General features: G+C 32.1%; 1 protein-coding gene and 1 long non-coding RNA gene across 7 annotated transcripts; both read left to right on the top strand.

Moving 5' to 3' along the window:
- The first annotated feature begins 3,660 nt into the window (after positions 1–3,660).
- Positions 3,661–6,036, top strand: LOC127150082 (uncharacterized). 2 transcript variants are annotated; one of them, XR_007822055.1, is made up of 4 exons: positions 3,661–5,037; positions 5,277–5,483; positions 5,601–5,639; positions 5,866–6,036. It is a non-coding gene; the product is annotated as an uncharacterized LOC127150082 (long non-coding RNA). The 2 variants fall into 2 exon arrangements; XR_007822044.1 differs by having other exon boundaries at positions 3,661–5,446.
- Positions 6,037–17,137: 11,101 nt separating this feature from the next.
- LOC103492712 (LEC14B homolog) lies at positions 17,138–26,109 on the top strand. Of its 5 annotated transcripts, XM_051086892.1 has the most exons (12): positions 17,193–17,444; positions 17,765–17,802; positions 17,880–17,974; positions 18,119–18,288; positions 18,620–18,739; positions 19,503–19,580; positions 20,270–20,446; positions 22,154–22,231; positions 22,555–22,730; positions 22,969–23,127; positions 23,515–23,575; positions 25,627–26,109. In XM_051086892.1, the coding sequence occupies exons 3-12, from the start codon at positions 17,899–17,901 to the stop codon at positions 25,816–25,818; spliced, it is 1,287 nt and encodes a 428-aa protein (XP_050942849.1). In that variant the 5' UTR covers positions 17,193–17,444; positions 17,765–17,802; positions 17,880–17,898; the 3' UTR covers positions 25,819–26,109. The 5 variants fall into 5 exon arrangements, with proteins under 5 accessions (XP_050942842.1, XP_008451411.2, XP_050942851.1 ...); XM_051086885.1 differs by having other exon boundaries at positions 17,138–17,444; positions 17,880–18,288; XM_051086888.1 differs by having other exon boundaries at positions 17,190–17,444; positions 17,765–17,974.
- The last annotated feature ends 1,794 nt before the right edge of the window (positions 26,110–27,903 follow it).

Genomic DNA, 27,903 nt, shown 5'->3' with positions numbered 1-27,903 from the left:
AACATTATCTTTTCAAAATTGAAATCACATTTGAATATATTGTCGGTCAAAGTTTGACTTTTCAAAGTTAAAAGTCAACCCTTTGACTTTTTACAGCTGTGATCATTTTCATCATTTTTTAGCTTTCGAATTTGAATCCGCATTCATATTTTAAATATTTAACTCATATTTAAATGTAGATCTCTATCTCTAAACTGACATAATCGGCTACTATATCATTTATACTTGTCGGTTTCTCTCTCCTTACCTAATTTAAATTATTCAAACTAATCCAGCATACTGTTCCAAGTTAATTCCATATGAACTAGTAGGGGAACCTAATGGACCACCATAGGCTCTAACGATTCGAGATAACTTGGCTAAACTCTTGTAGATCGAACTAATCAACATTCATTAACTAACGGGTCATTCCACTAAAGTCTTGTAGTTTCACTTTCCTCAATATAACCATGATTAGTGAGTTATCCTTCACAGGTTGTTCATAACCCCAGCTTGGTCAAAATATTATTTTACTCACAAGGTTACATCTTGCTACTTAGGTTCCACTGATCCACTATTGAAGAATTGGTTTAAGGTCCAATTTATAAACCGAATCTCTCTCGAGCTAATGAAAGGGTGAGGCACCTTGTTCAAAACCTAGATTTAGTCCTTAAGGAAACAACCAGGAGTGAATTCTGTCTTGCACCTTTGTCCCCAGCTATCCACATGATCTTACCTCTAGAATGAGAAGCTTATTGGGTCAGAGTTGTTGAGCGATCCTTACCTATGCAGATCTAAGGATAATTCTGTGTGAACAGAAATTCATAGTTAACTCAGGATTAAGATTAAATTAACTAGGTCATCAATAATCGAAAGAGTCATTTTTATACTGTAATCGATGTTATAACGTAAAAGTGACTATATCATAGTTCCAATCTTATGTAAGCTCTTTACATAGGATGCTCCCACTTTCATGTCTCCATTTGAACAATTGAGGGTCACATCGTTTGCACTAGCTACAGAGCGAGCCACATTCATATATAGTGTCCCCAGATTAAGGCACCTAACCTTATTTATATATTATAGACTGTTTAGGCTATATACTCAAACTTGACCCACGTTTATATCTCTATATAAGGTTCAAATTTACTCAAGATATCATTGGGACCTTAGTTTATTGGATTTAAGATTATAGTATTCAATTTCACTAATAATTCCTCAATAACAAATTTATTGAATAAAATATGATTTTAAACTACAAACTACTAGTTTTAAGACGTAAATTTCAATACGTGACATACCTAACCGAGACTTCAAGTACATTTTACTCTTTTGGTTTTCTATCTTATTGGGATTGAAGGGAAACTCGGTTCTCATTCTTTTGGTTACATTACATAAACATTGTAAAGCTAGCTAGTGTAGGTATTATTATTGATTTTATTGATTTGAATTAGGATTGAACAAAGGCTTTTGATGAAAATTTTTAATTTTATGTGTAATGAAAGTTTGAATTTTGAATTTTGTTGTCAAGTATATCCATAAAATTTGAGACTCCTTTGATAATGGTTAGTTTAATATAAATATAGAAATAAAAATAGAAAAGGTGAGAAAATCCAAAGTAGAAAAGAAAGGGTTAGCCAAATCCTAAGAACCAAAATGGGATTGGTTATTGAAGTGGGCATTGGAAAGGATGGGAACAGCTAAGCTTTTGGACAAAGACATAGAATCTTCTCCTAAACATACAACAAAATTTTGACTTTTTTTTTTCCTTTTCTTTTCTTTTAGGTTTTCTCTTTCTAATTATATTTATATATAGAGAGAGAGAATATATGCTAATAATGTGTTCTTGCAAATCTGTCAATCACAATGGGAAATCATTTTAAACTTTTATTATAATTCTAATTTCTACACCAAAAGTTTCCAACTTTTGTCATTTTATTCCTTTGCCTTTTGTTTTCTTTGTCCTTTTCCAATATATATATATATATATATATATATATATATATATATATATATATATATATATATATATATATATATATATATATATATATATCATCAATTTGCTATTAATTTGATTTAAAAAAAAAACTATTATTATTCCATTTAAACAAACAATACTTATTTCAATTTGCTCCTTTTCCTTAATTCTTTCCCTAATTATTGCTTTCTAGTTTTTCTTTCCCTTTTCTAAATGTTGGCTTTATTGGATTCTTCACACAACTTAAAACTCCTTCATCCTCAATGGTATAAACAATTTTTTATATGTGAAAAAAAATTACAAGTTTTCATGTTAGAATTTATAGTTATAAAAGTTTGGATGATTTAGTATATATGAGTGATTTGATTCAACTTCATAAATTGCATTTTCTATTTGATTGCTTATTGAAAAGATGAATTTTTGAAGTGGATAAAATTTAGACATGAGAAAAAGTTGATTTTCCTTGCACGACAAGCCAAACGAACGAACTAATTATGATTGATTAGAGACTATTATTGTTGTCTCTTTCATTGTCTTTCTTTTTGGAGTAATCAGAAAAAAGAACTAATCTTTATAGTCTTTCTCTTTCAAAAGAATTTACCAATGAGATTTGCTAATCATATGCTTTGGTATTTACTATTTTCAATCCTTCATATGAGAAAAATAGTAAAAGTGTCATAATCACTTTGGCATGCAAAGTTTTAATTTGTTGGACATTTTGAAAGGTGGGAGTAATGATATAACATTAATTATGGCTAATGAATCTTGGAGGAGAAATAGGGGATTTTGGATTTATTTTCTCTATTGGGTGAAGAAGCCATCGGTCACGATACTCCCCTCCACGTTCGACATATTGACATTTCTACAAAGTTTACATATGAGTTTGACGATGATATAATGAATGAATCGATATCTTCATGATATCGTTAAAAACTTTGACGAAACATAAGAAAAGATAACAAAATGTTGTCAACATGAATATAACATAAATAAAATTCATCATTACTTTTAAAGTTTCTCTTTTTATTAATTCTTTTTTTTATAAATTTTAATTGTCTAACACGTATATTTTATCAATATGTCCGTTGAGTTTTTCATAAAATTGAGATCTTAACATTTTCGTTGATGCCAACATTTTAAACCTAAATAATTTGAGAGTGTTTGATCGTTGAGGTTTATTTTCGTTAGAATATCTCTTATAGTAAATAAAACGAATAAGATCTAAACCTATGATATATATGACGAAATTTCACATGTCTAACCACTGAAATTGCACTTAGGTCTATTGTTTGTCTCTCAAAATTTAGTTTTGTTTTTTCAATGCTAAGAAACTAAACTTATGTTTAATATGTAAAACTATATATACCCCATGTTACAAGTACGTTTGTCTGACTAATCCCAAACTACACAAACTCAAACTTACAAAACTCCCAATTTATAATCCAAATATAAATATATGAACTAACAAACACTAGAAGAAATCTGGTCTTTAATGTCGGGTGGAAAAAATGAAAAATAAGCTTTAATGTCGGTTTTCAAAAAGCGGATGTTTAATGTCGGTTTTAAAGCGACATTAAAGCTTTATCTTTAATGTCGGTTTAAAACCGACATTAAACATCATGTTTTTTAGAACCGACATTAAAGGTTTTTTTTTTATTTTATTTTTTATTTTTTTAATTTTGTAAAAAGTTGATTTTTTCTCTCTCTTACTTTACTCTTTTCTCCTTTCTTCTCTACCAAACCCTAAACTTTACTCTTTTCTCCTTTCTTCTCTACCAAACCCTACGAAAGAAGGTTTTCTCTCAACATTTCTTCCCTTTCTTCCTTTCTCAATCTCATCACTTTCTAATCTCCCCTTGGCTTCCAGTCAAAACCTTCATATTCCCCACCTTCACCATCGCCGCCGTGAAATCCGCCTTCCAGAGGCTCCGACTACTCCGATACTGTCTCACCGTCGCTGCCGTCAATGGCTCCGACTACTCCGATACTGTCTCATCGTCAATGGGTCATCTTCCATCTCCATCACCGTTGCTGCCGATACTGTCTCGCCGATACTGTCTCACCGTCTCATAAAACTGGACATCAAGCACTAGTGTACGAGAGTTTAAAAGCTACAGAGTTTGATGACGGGGGGATTCTCTGCCAACAGAAAAACTCTCCAACGAAGAAGATAAGACTTTATTCCAAAACTCGTAGCTTCTTCATTCACTCTCTCTCACACGCTCCAATACATCTTCTGCGTGCCTTACACGCTCCTTCCAATACAATTTTCAGTACAATCACCAACCAAATTGATTCCAAAAACCAAAAAATGTCGGCTTAATTTTCTGGTTTCAGCTCAGCCCCCCCTTCCCCGGCCCCCTTCTTCTCTTCTTTCTTCTCTCTCAGCTTTCAATCAGGTACGCCTTGACAAAACTTCCTATTAATTTTTTGAACTTTTCTTTTATTTTTCATGTCTTTCGTGTCGATTTCTATGTTTCTATCCCTTCGTTTGATTGTTTTGGATAATGGGTTGGCTTTAGGTTTCCCTTTCAAGATCTGGGTTGTGGATCAATTTTGGGAATTTCTATAAATTTTTCATCTTTTGTGTGTGTTTGTGTGAATGACTTGCTCTTGCTTTGAACTTCCTCCTTTTCTATGTACCCTTTTGCTCAAATATTCTGGGAATCTCTCATTCTTTACTTTTTCTTCACTTTTCCCCAGTGTTCATATTCTATCCTTTTAACCATCTGCATTGTTCTTACTATAGAGACTTAGTTTTATAATGAATATATAACGGTTTACAATTGTATAAATTTATCTTATCCTAGAAGCAACACTTTTGGGATAAGCCTGCTAGTGATAAATTATAACTTTGGACCATTAATATTTACATTTAGAAGTATATTAATGGAATAAAAAATGAAAAAGACGCATACAAACTAATTGGTTTATTTGAAACTCTGTGGTCTGAAATTTTATTGGTGAGAAATATTGCATTTCAATAATGGCAGTAGAAGAATCTTTCCATAATGATGGTGTGTAGGGGCATGGGAACAGCAGCAAACTCAGTAGTTTCCCACTGTTAAAAAAAACAGGTAATATTTGATATCTCTGCAGTAGACAAAACATATATGGCTTTCTGATCTTTGCCTTCAGTTTTGTTTGCTTTATGGCTCTATCTCTAACACTTGTGAGAAATATTCCAATTGCTCTTCATTCTTTATTTACATAGTCTTTATTTCAATAATACACATTTGGAAGATGGATTTAGTAATGAAAAATAATGGACTCTTCATTCTGTTGTTTTGTGCCTTTTATGAACCTTTGCATGCAGTGCAATCGTTCCAGTCTTCTATTGCTGTTTTGTTTCCTTGAGATTTTATACAACACAGTTACAATGCTTGTATGATAAAAGGAATTTTGGAAAAGATCTTCTTGCTGACTGGAGGAGAAGAATCAAGGGAGAGGGCTTTCTGTTTTTCCGAGACAAAGCTATTCGTAACGGTCTCTCTCTCTGCCTTTCTCTAATATTTTCTTCCTAGTACGTTTCTCTTTCAGCTGCCTTTTATTTTTCCATAAAGTTTAATATTGGTAAGTTACAACAAACCCACCATATTTCTAATCCCAAAAGAATCTGGTACTGTATTGTCATTATCAGGTTTCAAGCTGGAGAGATTTTATGAAGGGTGGAAAGAAGGTAAGTTTATTATATTTTTGTTAAATAAGTTGGTTTCTATTTTTTACATTTTTGTTTTGTTTTTAACCCTTGAAAATTTTAATCATAAACACATTTCATTAAATACTCTCTAGCTTCTGAACTCTGGTTTTTAAGTTTTTTACCCTTGAATACTCTTTGGCAAGCTCAAAGCCTTTTGTCTGTTGGATGATATTTTAGTTACCGATAATGTGTATTTTGCTTGCAGGGTGGTCAGATTACGTAGAATGCGTGAAGTGAATCAAGAAGTTGTCCAAAAACAAGGCTTTTGTTAAATAAGATTACGTAGAATGTGTATTTTGTTAAATAAGATTTCATTTTGTGTATGCAAATGTAAAAGACAAATATTAAAGTTTCTAAATAATATTAATTTTATTGATTTGTTGGCCTGAGAAAAAATATTTATTTACACGGATCGACTGTCAATTTATAAAAAATGGAAAATAATGCAGCAATTAAATAAAAATAAATTTGTAAAAATGGATCCAAAAACAAGGCTTTAATGTCGTTTTTAAACTGACATTATTGGGGATCTATAATGTCGGTTATAAACCGACATTGTTGGCCTCTTTAATGTCGGTTTTAAACCGACATCAAAGCCCAACTGACATTAAAAGGCTTCAATAACACTATGAAAGATGTCGGTTGAAAACCGACATTAAAGGCCTTTAATGTCGGTTTAAAAGCGACATTAAAGATGCCTTTAATGTCGCTTTTAAACCGACATTAAAGCCCAACCGACATTAAAGGCCTTTAATAACGCTCGCAAAGATGTCGGTCGCCAAGTGACATTAAAGGCCTTTAATGTCGGTTTTAAACCGACATTAAAGGCCAGATTTCTTGTAGTGAAACCAAATAAACACTAATTTAGGTAATCCCGAGCTCCCATCTCCATTATTTATACAACACAAAGTTCGAACTTAAGACAACCAAGTTACAAACTCATTACAAAACCAAAAACACAACTAAAAATGACAAATAAGGACAAAAGCGAGCACAAAGAGGGTTGAACTCAACCCAACTAACACTTGTATGTATCTAAAGATAAAAGGTTTCAAATTCAAATTTGTTCAACCCAAGTTGTAATACAACAATTTAAAAGGAGAGAGAGAGAGAAAAAAAAGGAGGTTAAGGGTTGGGTGGGCTCCCACACTTAGCTCTAAAAAGCAAATAAACAAATGGTTGAAAGTAGGGTTGACTTGGAGAGAAATAGGTTCATGAACTTGAAGCCCTTTTGAAGGACATGCATGATTGGTAAAAGAGGGAAAAATAAATGAATGGACAAAAATGGGGTTTTAATTTTGACATTTAAAAAGAGAGGGAATTTCTTTGGCTTTATGTTTTTTCTTTCTTTCCTTTTTCCAATATGGAGACTATTGAAATGTTTCTTTCCCACCAAACAAACACTCCCACTTTTCAATTCATTTCCATTTCCCCTCATTTTTTGGTTCTAAATTCCATTGTCCATACATTATTATGGCCAAATCATTTTTCTACTATTCATACACACACACACATATATATATAGTTGATGTTCTCCTTTTACCAAATAATTATTTTTTTTGTTTATTTGTGTGTGTGTGTGTTTTTTTTTTCTTTTTTGAAGAATAGGAAGTTGAAATTGTTTGAGAGTGTTCTACAAAGATGAAGGTTGTTCTTGTCTTTGAAATTATGACATTATGAATAGTGTATTAAATAATTGTTCACTTCTACAAGTTGCACAATAATTGCTCCTAAAAATAGTAAAAATGTATCTTTGTACATTTGGATTCAAAAGCTGAAAAAGGTGAACTTGCTTAAAACAACTGAGTTACAAAAACTGGAGTTTCTATGATTTTTGTTAAGTTTATGACAAGTGTGTCCATATAAACAACAATTTAATCACTAAATTTTGTTTATATTTTAAAATGTTACGACTTTTTTGGCCTAATTTTAGTTTCGGCATAATCTAATAATTAGTCATTATAGTTGAATGATGACAAGACTAGTAATTGATTTATTTGATATTTGATTTATATTAGTTTTAAGTTTGGATGAATAAAATGTTATTTTTATAATTCGATAGATGATTTTATATATATATAAAAAATCTTTCATCCTCCAAGCCCTTTCTCTCTTTGGGAGTTCTACATGACTATTTTCGTCAATACCTCAAACACTAAAATGTTGAGTTCGAAAACTTAGAGACCTAAGGTCATTATTCTAAATCAAATAAAGGACTAAAAGTGTAATTTTTCCTTTAAAGCAAATTATAGAAATATTATATAACAAACCTATATATATATATATATATATATATATATATATATATATATATATATATATATATATATATATATATATATATATGTATATTTTTTTTTAAAAAAAAAGAAAGAACCACGTCATCGAGCTTAATACATGGCACAAATTCTAATACTATGATAATATATGGGAAAATTTTCATAAATATAACAAACTGCTAAAATATTTATGGCACGTGTAACAAAGTCATAAAGTTAAGAAGCATTTAACAAATACATCATATCTATGACATAAAACAAAATTTCATTAGTGAAATTGTGTCTAACGTTAAAAAAATCCGTAGAAACAAAAGTCATCCCAATAAAGTAGTTCGTTTTTCTTTTACGTTCAAGATGTATAGTGAGTTAGATAAAACTCAAAAATGTAAAATTTTGAAACTTAAGAACAAAATAGAAACACAACTAAAAACTCTAAGTATTCGAACGTAGAGTTCATACAATTAAGTTTGCATACTATTAGCTTACGAAATCCTTCAATTTTACACATTTCTCTCTATCCTTCCATTTTACACATTTCTGTCATCTCTTTATAACAAATCATGAATTTACATATTTGTAGCTAAAGTATTTACCACAAGACTTAGACATGTGAAAATGTCGGCTAAGCTATTTCGAACAAAATGAAGCCACGTTTACATACAAAATGACACCCAACTACTCGAAGCAACAGGTAGTAGCTAGACAAGAACCAATGGATAGGCTCTTTTAACGACAATAAATTACAAGTAAGCAATCCATAATCGCCAATAGCTTTGAATAAACTTGATCAGATAATGATTTCTTGCTCATTCTATTACCAAAAGTAGATATCAGGAGAGTGATAAGAGTCGAGTAAAAGACGAAATCTACAGGAGCCAAGCAACTTTAGCTTTTGGATTCAGCACTGGGTTAACAAGATATGGTCTTAGAGTAAGAGATCTTCTATTCGATCCTTTACAATATCGTTTCTTCACCGAATTGACATTGACAAGAGCCTTGCACTGATTTCGAAGTTCAAAAGTGACCTATCAGTGACCCTCATCTAACTGGACTCTTGCTTAAAGGCTCAAGATAGAGTCTAAAAGAAAAATTCCTCATGTGGTTTTATTCTCTCTCTCTTTTTTTTTTCTTTAATAGAGACAACTTCCGTTGTAAAAAAAATTAAAAAAAGAAAAATACACGGACGTACAAAAAACATCCAAGAGACTCCAGCTATGAAAATATCAACCAGTCTCCTGGAAACTGTAATGGCAGGTTAGAACCAAATATATCACCTGTTTCATAGAAATTAGCTAGTAGAACCATGCTTTAGTCTCATTAGATTAAAAGGAGCAATGGATTCCTTAAAGATAGAAAAAGAGAATTTCAATAGGTTTTGAGAAGTTGTATAGCATACTGCCTCCTCTAGAACTGATGCTCCCTCTTAAGTTTTAAGTGTACTCATACAAATCTTGATATTGTATATGTCGAAAACATGGTAAGTCAATTTATGTATGTCCTTAAATCAACTCATTTTGAAACTGTCTACAACACTTTGAGCTATCTAAAAGGGACTTATGGAAAAGACATTATATTTGAAAAGCTCAATCACTTCCACGTAGAAGTTTACATGGAAGCATATTAGGCAGGAAGGCTATGGATAAATCTACATTTGATTATTGATTATTGTTCCTTAGCTAGAGGAAACCTGGTTATTCGGAGAATATTGTTTGTATTCTTTTTCAAACTTTCAAACATCATAACATCATTTAATTTTACCTTTTTCATTGCATTTTTCAATTTACACTTGATGTTAATAGATCTAAACTGACATTGATGTAATAGACAGTCACATAGAAATTTAAGGAAACTCACTTAGTATTATGTCACAGAAGGTTAGGTTACCATTAGCTAGGGGTATTAATGAGTTGGATTTGGTTTTTTGTGATATTTTAGAGTTTAGATCCAATCAAATCGTTTAGGTTGTAATTTTGATAACCCAAATAAAGTAACTTAGCTCAAATCAACTGTTGGGTTGGTTTAGTCCACTGGGTTACAATCAAAATCCTTGTCTCACATTTGTTAGATCTACTAGTTCTATATCTAGCTTTTAATATACTCTTAACCAAGGGAGTCACAAAAATCAACTGTCCAAAGACTTGTAAACTAAGCCGGCACATACCAATTGGGTTTAGGGTTTAAAATTGTTTTGGGTTAGAAATATAAGGGGATGTTTGAACACCTCTAATGGAATTAGAATGCATTGAAATGTAATACAAAATTCATATTTATTGAGCATTTTGAACTGAATTGTAATATTAAACACGTTTTGTTCAAGCAGTTTTCAATTAAACTCTATTTTCTATCGTTTTCACTTTTTACGATTTCATCTTTGTTCTGTACTTAAGCTAAACATAAACATCAAGCATTAGGCATTCCAACACTCCTTTGATTCTCAGTATTCTTGATTACATTCCAGCTCCTCAAACACCCCTTTAAATGAGCTAAAAATAAAAGTGAATTTTAACTTTTAAGTTATTGGTGCTTTTTTAACACCCCTACAATCAACCACATTTAACATGGTAACAAAAAATATATAAGGAAAAAAAGTTAAAACATAAGTGATTAAGTTTAACTTTTAAACAAAAGGGACTAAAGTGTAAAAGCTTCCAAGCAAGTGAGGACTAAAACATTTATTTAAAAAAACAGAATCTAGAAATCCGACCACACACATTCTATTCTTATCCTAGAATGAGGTTCAACAACAAAGCCCTTCTTTCCCCCTCCATTTTATAGAACTCCTACATTAAGCACATATATCATAGCCTTGAATTATAGGGCGGATTTTGTTGATAACTATAGTTCATATTAAATTTCAAGCTAAACACAAACATCAGGCATCAACTAGAAGTCTTGTACTAAATCCAGAACCAAAGTATAAAATCAGAACAATGACCACGGTTAGAAATTGATCCCCAAAGGTTAAAATCAGAAGTAACAAAAACTAGAATAAGCCCAGAACTACAAAATCTAAAACACCAACTAGGAAATGTTGTAAAAATGAAAAACCGAAACTACAAGTCACGACAATAATCGCCACGTAGAATTAGATCCAGAATTCTAAGACAAGAATCAAATCTAAAACAAAAACAAACTGCAACCAAAAACCAAAACTAGATCCAGAACAATAAAACTGTAATCACTGCCGAGAAAGTTGATTTAAAGCTACAAACTAAAACTACAAGTCAGTCACATAAGCACCAAGTAGAACTACTAGTCAGACATAATCTTTGGGGTTCCATTTTTTTCTCCCAATCCTGTGAAATGCCTTGTGAAGACTGGGTCCAAACAAATTTTGGAAGGACACTTAGTTAGGCAACAATCCTTTAGTCCTCTATGTACTAGATCTCCATGTCTCCATCATTCAAGTACCTCTTCTTCCTTTCCTTTTGGTTTTGGCCACCCTTTCTTTGCTTGGGAGTTCCATCTTTACTCCCAGGGGTAGGGATTCTTGTACTCGGACCCCTGACCTTTCTAGAGAGTTCTTTTGTAATTCTTACATAGAAGGTTGTTTAGCATTTGCTTATCAAAGAATGAAGTTCTATAATAAAGGAGATCCTAGCCATTTCAAGATAAGGGTTCAGTTTTATGGCAGGTTGGTTTATTTGCAGTTTTTTGGGCCCTTTGGCTTGGAAGTTGAAAGGAATTATAAAGTTTATATGGAAGAGTTTGGGAGGAGGTTTGGTCGTCAGCTAAGTCTAGCTTCTATTTAAGTGTTGGCCTCTAAGGAATTTCCTAATTACCTGTTAGGTCTTATTCTAGTGGATTAGAGGCATATTTTACTACGTTAGTTGGTTGGCTCCTTTGGTTGGGTTATTTCTGTATTTCCATTGACCCTTTGTTTTGCACTCTTTTGGTTTCTCATTACATATATATTCAACACTATATGCTATAACTATTACCCCTACAACCACAAACTAGAATTAGATCCAAAACCATGCAATCACTTTCACAAACAAGAAGCAGAGTAAAATCATAAATTAGAAGCACAAGTTGCAACCAAAATCACCTAGTAGGGTTAGATCCAAAAGCAGAAACTAGAACAAACCATACATGTAAAATCGAAACTACATGACACAACCAAAATCAATAAATAAAAATGCAATCTGCTGGATGAATTTTTAATGAAATCATGTGTTCGGTGAAAGTTCTTTGATACTCTATATGTTGATGATGAAATTCATCAAACATTACTTGTTGGTTAGAGATTTAGCAAGCTCATCCTAATACTTGGGGAATTCAGCAATCTCTTCCTACTTTGTGAAGCAAAATTTAGAAGCATGCATGTATGGAAAATCAACTATTTCACCATTATTTATGACATAGAAATAAGCAATTTATTACTTGACTTATGATAGCTCGTTTATTTATTTGTTAAAAAAAATGATGGCTTGTTCATTTTTAAAACAATTAAAAAAGTAACAAAAAAAAAAAAAAAAAGAAGAAGAAGAAGAAAGAAAGAAGATAACTCATGCATTTGTGATAAAGAGCCAAATTAGAAAAAGAAAGTGAGTTGTTTTATTGAGTGTTGATAACTAGGATAGAAAAACAAACCAATAATTTTGTATTATCGTAGAAGGTTTTGAATATCTCATGTTTGCTTGAAAACTGACATTTCCTCCAAAACAAATCACTTCAATGTTAATAGGTGAGTTTTTGCTCGAAAGCCACTTTCTTTGATATCCATAAGCGATACATTCAAAAGAGGAAGGCAATTTCAAGGTCTTAAACACTTGAAAAGTGAGATGGCAATATTTCCCCAAACAAAAACTACAAGTGGGCGCACTAAATCAATCAGATAGCGCTTGTAGTCCAAAAAGGAATGAGAATAGATGTTTCTTTCTGAAAACAATAAAAGAGGACGAAAGGAAGTTTGATTCTTTACACATGCCTCCATGGTATTGGGAACAATATAAATCGCTCATCATCAAACTATAAACTTCTTATTGTTAGCAATATCTTTCAATCTTTCCAGACATGCTTTGCAATTAAAATCATGATTGAGGTACAATCTTCCTTTGCATACATTTCTTCAAGAAAACAAAGGCAGGAAGTGGACATTTAGATGGCAAGATGAAAGGCGAGATAAGGGGATAAAATAATGTGTTTGGCATATGAACTAATTTTTTATTATTTGAACTTGAATAAAGTATTCTCTTAAGAAAGACAAAGGACTTTCCTAAGCATAATAACCTGTAGTTTCATCTAGCCAAATTGCAGAGAGAGAGAGAGGACATAGATGATATAAAGATACAATAACTTGTCTAAAAGGGGGAGAAGCTATAGACTCTCGATATGAATGTGACATCTTGCACGGGTCCTTTATAGTCTCTAGTCTATTTATTTTACATCCTCACCATTTGTAACTCTTGAAAGCAACAGACATTGATAATGAAATCAATCAGTTTTTTTGCCACAAGTAGTATATGATCTAAATTCAAGTTGAGTAACAATTCAATAAATTCAATGTGGTCCAAAAAAAAAAAACTTGCACATCAAACTGGGGAAAAAGATGTAGGCCCAAAAGGAACTTACCTAACCTGGTCAGCAAGCAATTAGCTCCATCGTTGATAAACTCATGAGATATCTTCTTTTACATGGTATCAGATCCTCTCTCCAATGATTCATTAAACTAAACAAGAAAACATCTAGAATAAGAAAGCACATTCAGAAAAAAGATGGAAAAAAATGTTGCCATAAATGAATATGTTGATTGCTCAACTGGAGCTCCAAAAAACAAACCCAGAAAGCAAATAGGAATAATTTTTTTTGAAATGAAAGTTCAGAGATTCCTGATCGATGAAATGAACAGGTAAAAGCAACAATACCCATTTGAAAAAGAACAAAGAAACAAACGAATCGTTAACCAAACTCACGTATTCAAAAAGAATAATATCTAACAAAAAAGAAGAAATGGTCACCTGTTCAAACCAGCACTGTTCGTTTGGTGGAGCGAATCAAAATGAAATATGGTAAGGAAAGAAGAAAATGACTCAGTTTAGTCCGACCGACCACACAACCGGTAGTTCATAAATATTGGTTAAAAATATCATTATGTTAATTTAAAATTAGTTTGTTAATTTAATATTATGTAAATCTTAAATCGATTAAATAATCCTAATAATTTTAAATGAAAAAACAAATCCAAATTTATAGTAAAAAACTAATAAAAAAAATTTATTGTTAGATAATAACTAAAATTGAACCCATCCTAAAAATACAGAGATCAAAATAATATTTTAATCATAATAATAATAATTGTATTCGAATTTTAAAATTGGTCCCTACCTTTGAACAAAATTTTAAATTTAGTCACTTGTTCATCGTTCAAATTTATTTTCTTTATCAGTGAATTTTCAAAATGTAAATTTGATTTCCTTTCACAAAATTTGTTATCATTGTTTAATCGATTTAAAAATATTAATTTTAAGAGACAAAATTTAACATCTATTAAAAGTATATGAACTAAAATTGAATAAAGTTTTGTACCAAAACAATATTTTAGGAGTTTTTTAAAAAATATAAAAAAACGGTAAAATATTTACGTTTTATAGAACAATTCAAAAAACGAAAAAAAGCTCAAAGGCAAAGGCCCGTGTAAAATACCAAAAATGTCTCTTACAATTTATACGCGATCGTTTAGATATAGTTCAATATATACGTCATCATTTAGATATGGTTACAACGCGATCGTTTAGATATGACTAAAATTTATCTTTTTTTTTTGTACATGATCGTTTAGATTTATTTATATGATTGTTTACTTTTTTTTTACACGATCGTTTACATTTGGTACTCCAATCCAAATGATTTGATTTTTAATACACGATCTTTTATTTTGTTTACATGATCGTTTACATTTGGCTACTCCAATCTAAATGTTTTTTTTCAATACACGATCTTTTAGATTTTTCTATTTGTTGTACACAATCGTTTAGATTTGGTTAGCCAAATGTAAACGTGTAAAAAAAACGATGGAAAGAAATCGTAGCAAAAAAAAGAGGAGGAAAAGTAGAAAAACGATGAAAAGAAATCGAAGCGAAAAAACGAGGAGGAAAAGAAGAAAAACGATTGAAAAATTAAATAACATAAATAAAGAATTGAAAAATAATAAAGATGATGGAAATAAATCGCATAAAAGAAAAAGAGAAAAGAAGAAAGACGAAATCGCAAGGGAAAAAGAAATAACAGAAGAGGACGAATCACGAAAAATAAAAATAAATATGAAAAGGTAAACCTGAAATATTTAAAAAAATTGCTAACTTTACCGACTTTGTTACACGGGCCGTAAATAGTTTACTGTTTTGTTCCGTTTACGTAGTTTTCCATATTTTAACCTAATATTAATAAAAACAATTCTTATTTTAAATAATCAAAATCAAAATTATATTGAATTTCCTAAGTATTTAGTTTTTTTTTTTTTAAAAAAAAAGGTGATTTTAAGCATTGGTTTGTTATAACATTTTGAGTTTATAGTTTAGACTTGAATTGAGATGAACTAAGTGTCTAATTAAGGCTTAATTTTATATTACTGTATCTTTTAAAATAATTGTTAAGACTTATATGGTTAATTTCATAAAACAAACTCAAATATATGTTTTGTGAGGTTGTAAATGTCTCTATTTGAGCATTAATTTTGTGACAATACATAATTGTATACATTTAACTATTTTTTGTTTTGTTTTGTGGTTGAGATATTCCTACATCATAACAAGCTTATAAAATGTGGACTTCATAATTATATCTACTAATGAAATTGCATTTGTTTATTTGAATATCATTAATATATCACAATTAATTAAAATTTATACATTAATTTCACCAAATAAATGTAAATATCATAAGTTATGTTATTTTAAATATATTTAATAATCACTTTTATTTAAATATTTTTTATGATTGAACTCAAATTTCTTTCTAAAACTTACTTATTTTTTAAATTAAACATTTAATAACTTATTTCGATCCCAATTTAAATTATGTTTTTATGTGAAAGAAAAAAAATCTGATAAACATGAAATTTCCTTTTTGGGATTTGGGAGTTCATTGAGGTTGACTTGTGGACATATCTCTTCCACTCCTTTTTACCTTAAAGAGATGGCGATGGTTATTACTTTTAGGTTTAACTTAGACCTCATGTTTTCATTTTCAAAATGGCACCAAAATATTGTATATCACTAAAATTGTAAGTATATATTTTGGCTTTGCTTTGTTTACGAACAATAAAATGTTTGAATTTGAATTTTGCTACTAACATATTTCTTTCCTCGATTAATGTTATATGACAATGTGGTTGTCTCTTAATCATTACAGGATGAGTTTGATTTGAAAATCTATATATTTCTTGGTTAATAATAATTATTGAATATGATATCAAAACATTGTATCATCAACAAATGATATCGTGAACCTCTCCAAATAGTTAGCTTTTGTCCTATTAGGTATTAAATTTTTGCCCGCCTATCAATATTTCCACCACCATTTACTCATGGCTCCATGGTTATACTTTACAACAACATAAATAGGTTAATAGAATTTTCCATTATATTGTCAAAAAGTTGACGGAACACTGAAAAAGATGAAATAAAATGTCCGCAATGAAAGTATAATTTAAGTAATAATAAGCGTTGTTTTTAATAAAATAAATCAAAATATTTACAAATATAACAAAATATCAAAATATCACTAATAGATATCGATATTATTATCATCTATCATCGAGAAGAATGATAGACACAAATAGATATTTATCAGCGACTATCACTAATATACCATGAAATTTTACCATATTTATAAATATTTTCAATAATTTTATCATTTTCAACAAAATTTTTATTTACAACAATTTTTCTGACAATGGATATGCTTGACTTAGTGGTATTTGCATAGTCTATCTTTCTAGAGATAGGGGTTTCGACCACCATTTTGCAGTTGTTGTACTAAAAGAAATACGTTATTTCTAACTGTTCGACGGATGTATATATTAGACTTTTGTAGTGCGTAAGAATGAAAGTTTTTTTTTTTAATTTTATCGAAACACTTGAAGATCAATTAAGAATTATCCACACTAGATATTGAAATAAAAATTGACATTTCCATGTCCATCAACCTTCACATTTTAAACCTTTGATTGATTGACGCTCGGAATAGAATGGTATGAAACTTCGGAAAAGGAAATAGAAAATCTGAGAGAGGAAAAGCAAATGGATAGAACGTAACCGATACCAAAATAGAAAGTTAAAACTCACAAAAGCGCTTTCTTTTAAGTGCTGGGAGACAAAATCCCGACTTACCAAGCGCTTCTTCAAACACGAGAAACGGAGAGTTATTAATCGTCCACACCGCACCTAACCATTTCCTTCATAACCCACAACCAAACTCCACTCCTTATCCAATTCCCATATGAATTTCAACTGATGAACTGATATTCTCTTCACAAAAATTCTCCATCTTTCCCACCACACAGGTTAGACTTTCTTTCCTCTCTTCCTCCTTCCGAGTTATATGCATGACTTTTGATTAATTGAACTTGTATGGATAAATTCATTTCCTAGAGTGAAGAATGTCAATCTAGGGGATGGATTATGGATGTAAATTACCCATATGCATATGATTGAAGTTAGCCATTGGGATTTGGGGATATGGGTTATTTTTATGGGACCTGATTAGGCTTTGATTTCGTTTTTTTTGTTTGTTGTTGTTTCTTTTTTAATGAATTTTCCGGAAATTTCTTAATTGAGCATCTGTGTTTTCTTTTTTCTGGGTTGTGGAACGTTTGGTTTGTAGGAAACCAGTCATGGAATGAAGTTGGGGTTCAGATGAAGGTGAATCTAAAGTCTTACGAGTGTAGTAATCAACATATTACAGGGTGTTATTGAACTAAAATGTATGGTATTCCCAGCTGGGCCATCATTGGTGACATGGGTTATGCTTTGAGTAGGCTAGAAATTGGTTCTGACTGTGATGGCGACATGAGTACCAGTGCATCGGGTGAAGGTCAAGTGTCGAATAAACCTTTGAATAATTTAGATGATGAAATTGCTCAGCTCACTAGAATGAAATCAGGACCAAGTGCACATTTAAGTCAAGTACTGCCTGGGAAGCCGGAGGTATATATTTCACCTGTAAAAATGTTGGCAGGTCGGGAGTGTAACTACTCAGGAAAGGGGAGGTTCTCAGCTGGAGATTGCTGTCACGTTTTAAGCAGATATTTGCCTGTTAATGGTCCATGGCTTGTGGATCAAATGACTAGCCGAGCATATGTCTCGCAGTTTTCATCAGATGGTTCCCTATTTGTCGCAGGATTTCAGGTACCTCGGTGCAACCGTTGTATAAAAAAGTAATTATGCGAATTTTCTTTGTGGCTTCTGATAAAATTTGTTCTGTATGGTCATGGTGAAGAAATTTTGCTTTGCAGCTCTTTCTTTCTCTCTCTCCCTTTCTCTCTTTAATTTTTTTTTTACAGGTATTACTATCGATATTATCCCCTTCCTGTTTTCAGTTCTTAAAATGTGTTAAATCATTAATGTGCCTAATCCTTGATTCCTTGTACTGCCTTTATTTTCTCTGTTGAAAAATTGGCTCTTGGGAGATTATTACTTTGTATTATAACTAACTACTTACAAGGACATTTGTTGGCAGGGGAGTCACATTAGAATATATAATGTGGATAGTGGGTGGAAAGTTCAAAAGAACATTCTTGCAAAAAGTTTGCGGTGGACAATCACTGATACGTCACTTTCTCCTGACCAGCGTTTCCTTGTAAGTGCTTACTTGATAAATTATACCTGTTTTAAGTTTTTAGGTTTCTGTTTTTGTGACACTGTGACATCATAAAATAGTTTGTTGGTTATTATCTGACATTATGTGGGGATAATATGTTACATGTCTTACTTAGTAGATTATTGTGCTTGAATTATCAAATAACCTTGAAGAAAATCTTCCTGTATGTCTTTACATGTTACTGTTGGGTTGCTAAGGTTTTTTTCTATTTTATTTGGTTAATTTTGATAGATAAACTAGCCCGACCATTAACAACATTCAAGATGACGGTATTTTGGTAGTTTGTGATTGGGTTGAAAACCTTGTTTCTTAGCAATACACTGAAACCCCACTAAATGATCCTGTGCATTTCCAAATTATAGTAGCATAAAATCACGATGGAGCAGGGTTTTTCTGTTTTTGCAGTTCAAATTATTTGCTAATATTAGTTAAAGGGAATTATATTCTTTTTCAGTGTATTTTTCAGAAAACACTTGAAATTCAATTAATTTTGGTATCCTTGTATTGGATTAGACGTAGTTATGTTGTTATTCAGCTCCACATTTTAAGAATGCAACTCCATCTTTGAGATAAAATGGGAACTACTCCTTTGTGATGGTTGGTGCACATACTTTTGTTGTTTTAGGATGCATTTATTATTCTATTGTAATAGAGTTCAGTTATATGAGTGGATGATATCTGAATGTGGATTGAATATAGCTTTGTCTTCGAGTTATCTAATTTATTGGCGTTGTTGTTTTAGGTCTATGCCAGCATGTCACCGATCATCCACATTGTTAATGTGACATCTGCTGAAACGGAGTCTCTTGCAAATGTTACGGTATGGGTTTTGCTGAAATTTGGAATTCAGTTACCGATACGATTTATTCAATTGTAGTTTTTCTTGATGTTAAACTCGTATTATGAAATGATATAGATCTTTGTCCGTCCTTTTGTTTTATTGATTGTGATTCTCCATGTTTCAACTGTTTACCTAATGCACATGGGAAAGTTTGAGAGTATCCTAACTACAAAATGAAGACAACAACGAAAGTCTACTTTAGTTGTTGCATGTTGGTATCTCTCAACTATCTGATTACTTATTGATATTCTTAAGACTATTGGAAAATTTTGAACGTGCAATCTTATTGGTATTGTAATTATATGGGTGGTAAGTCTATGGTGCTTGTACCAAGCCTAATAAGTCAACTAATCTTGCTCATGTTAATTTCTTGTACAAAAATAAATTGTTAGATGTCATAAAATGGAACAAAGAGAGCATGTTGCCTCATGGCAGACTCATTTAGCTACGCTATAAAACTATGGAAATTCAAGTCTCATGGTTTTGGCCTGAACTCATCCACCTTCCTACCTTTTGGCTCTTGAAAATTCCTCCTTGAGAAGGTTACAAATAGTATGTTTTAATCTATTTGACGAAGATTATTGGAAATCTGGATTTTTTGTCATATTGATTTCCCCTTTTCTCTATATCAATTTGCTTTCTTCACTTTTGTATTATGAATAATGCAGGAGGTTCATGAGGGGTTGGATTTCTGTGCACATGGTGATGGAAGAGATTCTTTTGGAATCTTCTCTGTGAAATTTTCAACAGATGGACGAGAACTTGTTGCTGGAAGTAGCGACGATTCAATATATGTCTATGATCTTGAAACTAATAAGCTTTCTCTTCGAATTTTGGCTCACCGAGTAATGTTTTTCTTCATCATTATCTTGTCTTTACCCAGTATGCTTCATATGTCTGTAAATATTTTCCAATATTTTGCTTTATTGTTTGAGATGCATGCAAAGAAAAAAAGAGGAAAGAACAAGAACTTTAGACATTCTAATGATTCAAACTGTTGCAATTCTTATATCCATAAGAATCTATGATATAGAATTGTTAGAAAAAAAAAAGAAAAAGAAGAAAGAGTAGATTGGTTTGTTCTCACTTGCTCTTTGAATTATCTATTTTTTGACTGTATTGTTTAAGGTACATGTACTTCGAGCTTTCTAAAGGTAACCTGATAGGCTACTTGACCTTAAATTTATGCAGAAAAGTTATATCTTGCAAATAATTGCGAGATTTTAGTTGTACTTAAGTTCTATATTCCAACTACTGCTTAATTACAAGACTCTTTCTTACAGGACGACATCAACAAAAAATCAGCAGCCCAAATTCCTTTTTCCCTTTACTAATAGACAATTAAAGAAGACAATTTCCTGGTCTCACCTAGTGAAGAAATGACTTTTCAAATCTATTTCTCAGTCATTACATTTTGATTCACAATATTGTAGCGGATTTTATGATTTTATCAACAAGTGATGGCTAAAGCATAGCTTGTAATGCCTGGTTGTGAGATGATTTGATGATTGGTGATATGGCTGACAGTTTTCATCCCATTTGTCAACATTGTGTGTCTAATTTGAATATCTGATACTGTATTTATGTAATTTTCCAAATTACTTTGGTCTTTGTGGTACATGGTTAGAAACATGTTTATGATGGAAGCTTCTGTTAGGACCCAACACCTGCCACTCAGTAAAATCCCAACAAGACAATAGAGAAACAGAGCAGTACTCTGTATTTATATATTGATAGAAATATAGTAGAAGATCAAGTTCATATAGTATCCTCAAAACAGAGAATACCACAGTACATAATAACAGCAAGAAATCAGTAAAGACAAAAGAAAGACACTCCAGCTAATTCGAGAATGCTGGCCTTCTCCTCAAAAGCTTCTGCAACTTTTCTCTAAAAATGACCTAGCCTTCAGCAATCACAAAAACATTCCTTATATACTCCCATACCAACCCGTGGGTACCACAGCAGATATTCTTTCCATAATTCTCGTAGGTTAAGCTGTCACGTGGATATTACCTTTTCTGCCCCTGCGTTTGTATGTGTGAATAATAGGGGGCCTAACAGCTTCTTGTGTATTCCCAAAGTGTTTTTTGGAATAGTTTCTAAAAGCCTTTCTTTATTTTAAATATTGATGCAGAAAAGTATATTTTTTTTCTTCATTTTCCTTTCTACTTCATTTTTTTCTGTTTTAATTTTAAAGCATCTTAACTATTTCCCCCCAACAACTACTGACCTTTTGTAACCTGCAAGATGTGCTAACATAGCATTTTATAGGCTAGAACCTTTCTGAAGCAGACAAAGAATTGGTTACTGTAACTTCAAGAGGATTCCAACTGGTTAATATATTAACTCTCTTTCTCTTGCACCTAGCCTCTTATTCGTCTTGTATTTTATTTCGAAAAATATCATTTTGTTCTTCACTTTATCATCTTGTTGTATTAAACATAACCGTGGTGAAAATCTTTGCATATGATGCACCAGCTGAGGTTTCTGTTGATTATTTGACAATAACTTTTCTTGGCATTCTAAGTTTTCTCTTGTTGGGTGCACAGTCTGATGTGAATACTGTATGTTTTGCTGATGAAACTGGACATCTGGTTTATTCCGGAAGTGATGATACTTTCTGTAAGGTACAAATCCCCTTCAACTTTAAGGATATTTCGCTATTTTTGCCAAAGATTGACCACTTTAGTTTAGAAGGAAGTTCAAGAGTGTTTTTTCCATTATTTAATAGTTTTCCGACTTTTTTTCTTTTTGCATGAATCCTGGAGGAATGATTTTTGGCCTTGCAACATCGGTTTTTCTGTTACTTAGGAATTAGTTGAACCCAATGGTTTTAATCACCTAAGGCAACTAACTATTTGCTAATCCTGAAAGTGTGTGAGCTTGAGGATTTCATGTTTGGGAAATGTGCTCTTTTCCAAGGATTAAAAGGATAGATATATGACTGTAGGTGTGGGACAGACGCTGCTTTATATCTAAAGGGAAGGCTGCAGGGATTCTAGAAGGACATGTAGAAGGTATCACATTCATTGATAGTCGTGGGGATGGTCGATATTTAATTTCCAATGGTAAAGACCAGACCATCAAACTTTGGGATATCAGAAAGATGTCCAACAATGCTACTCAGTATGTACTGTTTCGGTACTCTCTAAATATACACTGTATTTGTACATTTTCTTATTACTTATTCTGGCTCTTTACCTCTCGTCTGACGGTAGGAAACTAAGCTTAGTTTCATGATGTGAAAAAATAAACATCAACTACCAACTAGCTATCGTGAATCTCTAAAGATTAATTATAGTATCGTATCTTTCCTAAAAGGGAAACTCTTTTCATTGATGAAAAACCGTCCTTTTTGTTCCAGCTACAATAGGCCTAGAAATTATGATTGGGACTACAGGTGGATGGATTATCCACCCCATGCAAAAAATTTGATGCATCCACGTGATCGATCCGTTGCTACGTACAAGGGTCATTCAGTCCTGCGAACACTTATTCGTTGTTATTTCTCCCCGGAATATAGGTGAGCTTTTGTGTCTGCAACTGCATATTTATAGTTTTAAGAGATCCTTGACTAATAGTTTGGGAATTCATAGGAGGGGGAGTTCCTATGTCTGCCTTGCGTAGTATGACTGAGAAACATTAACTATTTGCTCTCCTGAATAAAAATATTGCCTGTGAAGTTTTGCGCTAGCAGCAGTTTGTGCTATGCTATTTAAGCTTTGTTTCAAGGGAAGTAGCTAACCTCCATTAATTTTATTTGTTATCGGCTTCATTTCCCTACTTTGCTTGATTTTTCAATAGACCTTATTTTATTGTGAATTCAAAATACTATTTATCCAGTTAGATACATCGAGTAATTGTTGAGACTGTCTATACGTTGATTCTTGTCTATTTTTCATCATTGCAGCACCGGTCAGAAGTACATCTACACTGGGTCTCACAATTCTTGTGTTTATATCTATGATTTGGTAAGTCACTTGATATTTGTTTTTATGCATCTTATTCACTTTAGAACTCAAGGACAGTCATACAACCTGTAGAACAAATCCTATTCAATTAAGGTCGTATGAATCTTATTTTCACTTGAGGTTTCAAGTTGAAGTTGGAGCTTGGGAATCATTTTATTTATAGTTCCGACCCTCCTTGAAAAGATAAAATAAGAATATTAGTCCAATTGCACACTTGGAAAAATTAATTTTTGGTACTACCATGTTGGGAGTGCCATGGGAGGTAATTCTTTAGAGTATAAACACGGTAGGAGTGAGTTGGCGGTGGGGAGGAAAATAGGTGATGGTTTAATAGTGTTTGTGAGAATGCTCAAAGGGGAGGCAATGGACAAACATGAAGTTTCATTTCAAAACCAATTGATAGGATTAACTTAGGTATCTAATAATGATAGTAAAACCTCCCCATTTGTTCAATGCATGATCCTCAACATGCCCCAAAGATGGCGTCTCTTTGTGTTTAACATTTGAGATTGGGTTCTATTGTTTTTTTACGGAACCCTACTGATACTACATTAGAGAAACATGAGGTTTCATCTGACAACGAATGGACATGATAGCTTTCTTTTTCCTTTCAAATACAACTCTGATGCTACAATAGATAAAAGTGGGGTTCCATCTAAAGATCAATTGGCAACGGAAAGAGTCAACCTTGTACCTTTTAAAGGATGTGAGGTCTCGGTTTTCTCAATGTAGGATCCTCATCATATTCCTCAAGATGGTACCTCTTTGTGTTCACCACTCTTGAATCGGATCCCAAATATTTTTTAGACTGAGTCCTTGTTTGGGCTCCATAAACTTTGATACCTTATTAGAATAGATAACTTGAAGTTCTATCTCTAATGGGAGAAGTAACCATCTTATAAGGATTATAAGGATTGTGAGATCTCTCCATCTTTCTAATTTGGGATCCTTAATAGAAAATTATGATAAAACCTAACATTTGATGCAACATTCTTTTGATGGAATATAAAAGATAAACCATGTAATTTGAGGTACTTGGACCCTCCCTCTCTAAACATCACTCAAGCTCTAATTCAATGGAACAATTGCCTTCCTTCAACCTTCTAGCCCACCCTATTTTTAACAAAACTCTCTTAACAAACTCTGGCTAATGAGTAATTACTGATATTCCCTTAATACCCCAATAATAACCATAATAGCATTCCTATTAGTTTCCTTGTTATCCCGGATATTGGAAATTGTTGTATTTCTTTTTCTTTTATATTTCAATACTGCTTCTTTTGATTTCCATTTAACAATATTTTCATTTGCTGTTCAAAACTTTCTTGGCTTGTGGACTGAGTCTATTGCCTTCGTTGAAATCTCTTGCTGATTTTCTAGGGTACGGGCCATAGCTGAATCACTGGTTTAGCTAAAAGTTCATGTAACTCCTTGTTAGTTAGCTCACTTGGTGGTAATTATGCTGAACACAAGTGAGGGAATTACTTAAGCACTCGTGGTTATTGTGGTGAACACAGGTGAAGAGTGTGTTGAGCAAATATTGGAAATATTAAATTCACCATCAATTTAAATATTAGCTAAGCTGTTGAGTTCAGTATTCATTTACCCGGGGTATTGGAGCAAGGATCGTGTGCTCAAATTCTTGGAATGTTATTTCTCTTGAACTAGTATCAATAGTTTTCTCCATTTTAAGTATTGCATAAATTTCCAAGCTCACATGTGAGAACGATAGTTGACATTATGTATTAAAAACTAAAGAGTAAAGAGTATACATACACTAACCTATCCATTTAGAACTTAATTTAGTGGTTGACTATTTACCTGAGATACTGTGATTGATAATATTATCAAACCATCAGTCATCAGATGTAAACTTAGGCAGTGGCTAACATTTCTTTCCCACTCAATAAACCGAAATTGGGGATTCCTGGTCATAGAAAAATGCAATCATAGGCAGAATTGGGTATTTTTCTGGTCCTCGACAAATTGTATACCATGTATCTTATTATTCTTATTTTTGCACCATCTCTCTTGTTTGTATATCCTTGCAGTTGACTGGAGTTCTAGTTGCAACACTCAAGCATCATAAATCACCTGTAAGAGACTGTAGCTGGCACCCTCAATATCCAATGCTTGTAAGCTCTTCATGGGATGGGGATGTAGTCAAATGGGAATTTCCAGGCAGCGGTGAAGCACCAACTCCTCCGAACAAGAAGAGGGTCCGCAGACGACATTTCTATTGAAGACTGCTATAGAAAATTGTAAGCCAAGCTCTTTCCTGTCCTTTATAGCTTGGCAAAATAGTCTTGCAATGGGATGCATGCATCCTATCTTACTGTCAAAAATAAGATGCAATTAGTATTTAGTATGCTTTTTAATCTCTCGCGGATGCAATATTTTGTCATTCCTACTTGAAACGAATCTTTGATATCATGTTTCTGTCTGTAATCTATGTGAATAATATGATATATATAGTGTATAATAATGTTCAACAAAATGATGATATATATAGTGTATAATAATGTTCAACAAAATGATGAAAAGTGCATAGCATCAGTATTTTCTTAATTCTAGCCTTTTTTTACCTCTTAGAGTAGGGACATCTTTTTATTGCTCTTGCTTCTTCCAGTGCCACCCCCTTAAGTAAGATTTTGTGTGAGATTTTGTTACATTTTAGGTTGTATTGAAAATTTGGTCCCAAGGTAGGGTTGGAGCTTAGTTCCTTGGTTTATAACTAGAATTTAGTCTTTATGAGTTGATAAAACCTTCGTAAAGAGTTCTTATAGCGGAGATTATGTATGAGAATTTTTTCAAATTATAGAGACTATTCATGAAGTTCTATCCAACTATAGAGACTAAATTTTATTTTTTTTCGGAACTATAGGGACATTATTTATAATTAAACTTACATTTCACTGACTTCTTAAATTTATATAGATGGGTAAGTAAGCGGAATGATTTCTTCAAAAGAAAGATTTATAGAATCATAGCTGGGTTACGACTTTTAAGAGATTTCTTGATTTTCCATTCATCCTTAGGGACAGTTTTAGTAATACCCCAGTTTACCTCAAATTCACAATTGTTTTAAAATAGTATCTTAAAATTTTCCTACTCAGGGTTGATTGTTTTACTGGTAGATAGTGTCCTAGAGGTCTGGGTTCATTCAAGGTTAGCCAAGTTTTCAACAGGAAACAAACTCGTGCTACAACCACTATTACTTTTTATATGTCAGTCGAGTAGGGTCCTGAGCTTCAAATGTCAATCTAGCTAGGCCTCCTATCACGTAACATGTACGCAGGACACTCGTTTTTAACTTTACATCAAAGGCACTCCAAGTTGAATTCAAGAAAAAACATAGTCTTTTCTTGCTAAAAGACACATTATTGAGTTTGGTGACACTATTTATTCTTGAATCAGAGAAATAATTGAAAGTAGTTGGTCCAAGTCCTACTTGAAATATGAAATCTAATAATATAATGACTGAACATACCAAACTTACTAACCAATTATTTGCATTTTGCTTTCAATTTCTTGTGAAAGCAAAGCAATACTCATTACCAATACACCTTTTTGGGGCTCAAGATCCTCATGAATGCATTATTTATATTTCCATCTTCTTGTTTCTACGTTGAGAAATATTTATCCCAAAGATAGTGAAGATGTCAAAGAAAAAAATGTCACGAACTTGGATTTGGTGTGGTTTGATGGTGCAATAATTTTCAGCACGATAACTTACATCGTTATTCTTTCGACTATTTTAGTTTTTGGTTTTATGTTTTCTTTAGAAAATGAGTCCATTCAATTATACTTTTGAAAGTAAACACAAAAGTTGATCTCGAAAATTGTTTCGAAAGCAATTATTGTGATTTTGACAAGCCTTTTATAGAAAGCAAAAACATAAGAAATAAGCAATTTCCTTTATAAAGTTGTTATCGAAAATTTCGTTGAATTGGATTGAAATTATATTAACCCCATCATACTATATATTTATTATATATCTAATTGTTTTGAAAAATTAGATGGAATGAAAGTCAACACGATTTTTTATTGAAAAAATTACCACAATATATTCAAGCGAGGGTTCTTCAAAGTAAGACTCAACTCTACGAGCCAATATTAGGAAGAGACATAGGAGAATGTACACTCCAAAAAGAACAAGTTAGTATCTCGAAGTTTGTGCTGACCTATGGACTTGATAAATATATATACCAAGTAGTAAATAAAAAAATAGTTGCGCTTCGTCTCACACCCTACAACCTCAAGGGTAAGAAACAACTTCATCTTTGGCATTACACGTAATTAGAGACGAGTGTTAGAAGAAAGAACCT

The sequence above is a fragment of the Cucumis melo genome, chromosome 1 (genome assembly GCF_025177605.1).
Source record: "Cucumis melo cultivar AY chromosome 1, USDA_Cmelo_AY_1.0, whole genome shotgun sequence".
NCBI classification, from domain to species: Eukaryota; Viridiplantae; Streptophyta; class Magnoliopsida; order Cucurbitales; family Cucurbitaceae; genus Cucumis; species Cucumis melo.
This window is presented reverse-complemented; position numbering and strand designations above follow the sequence as displayed.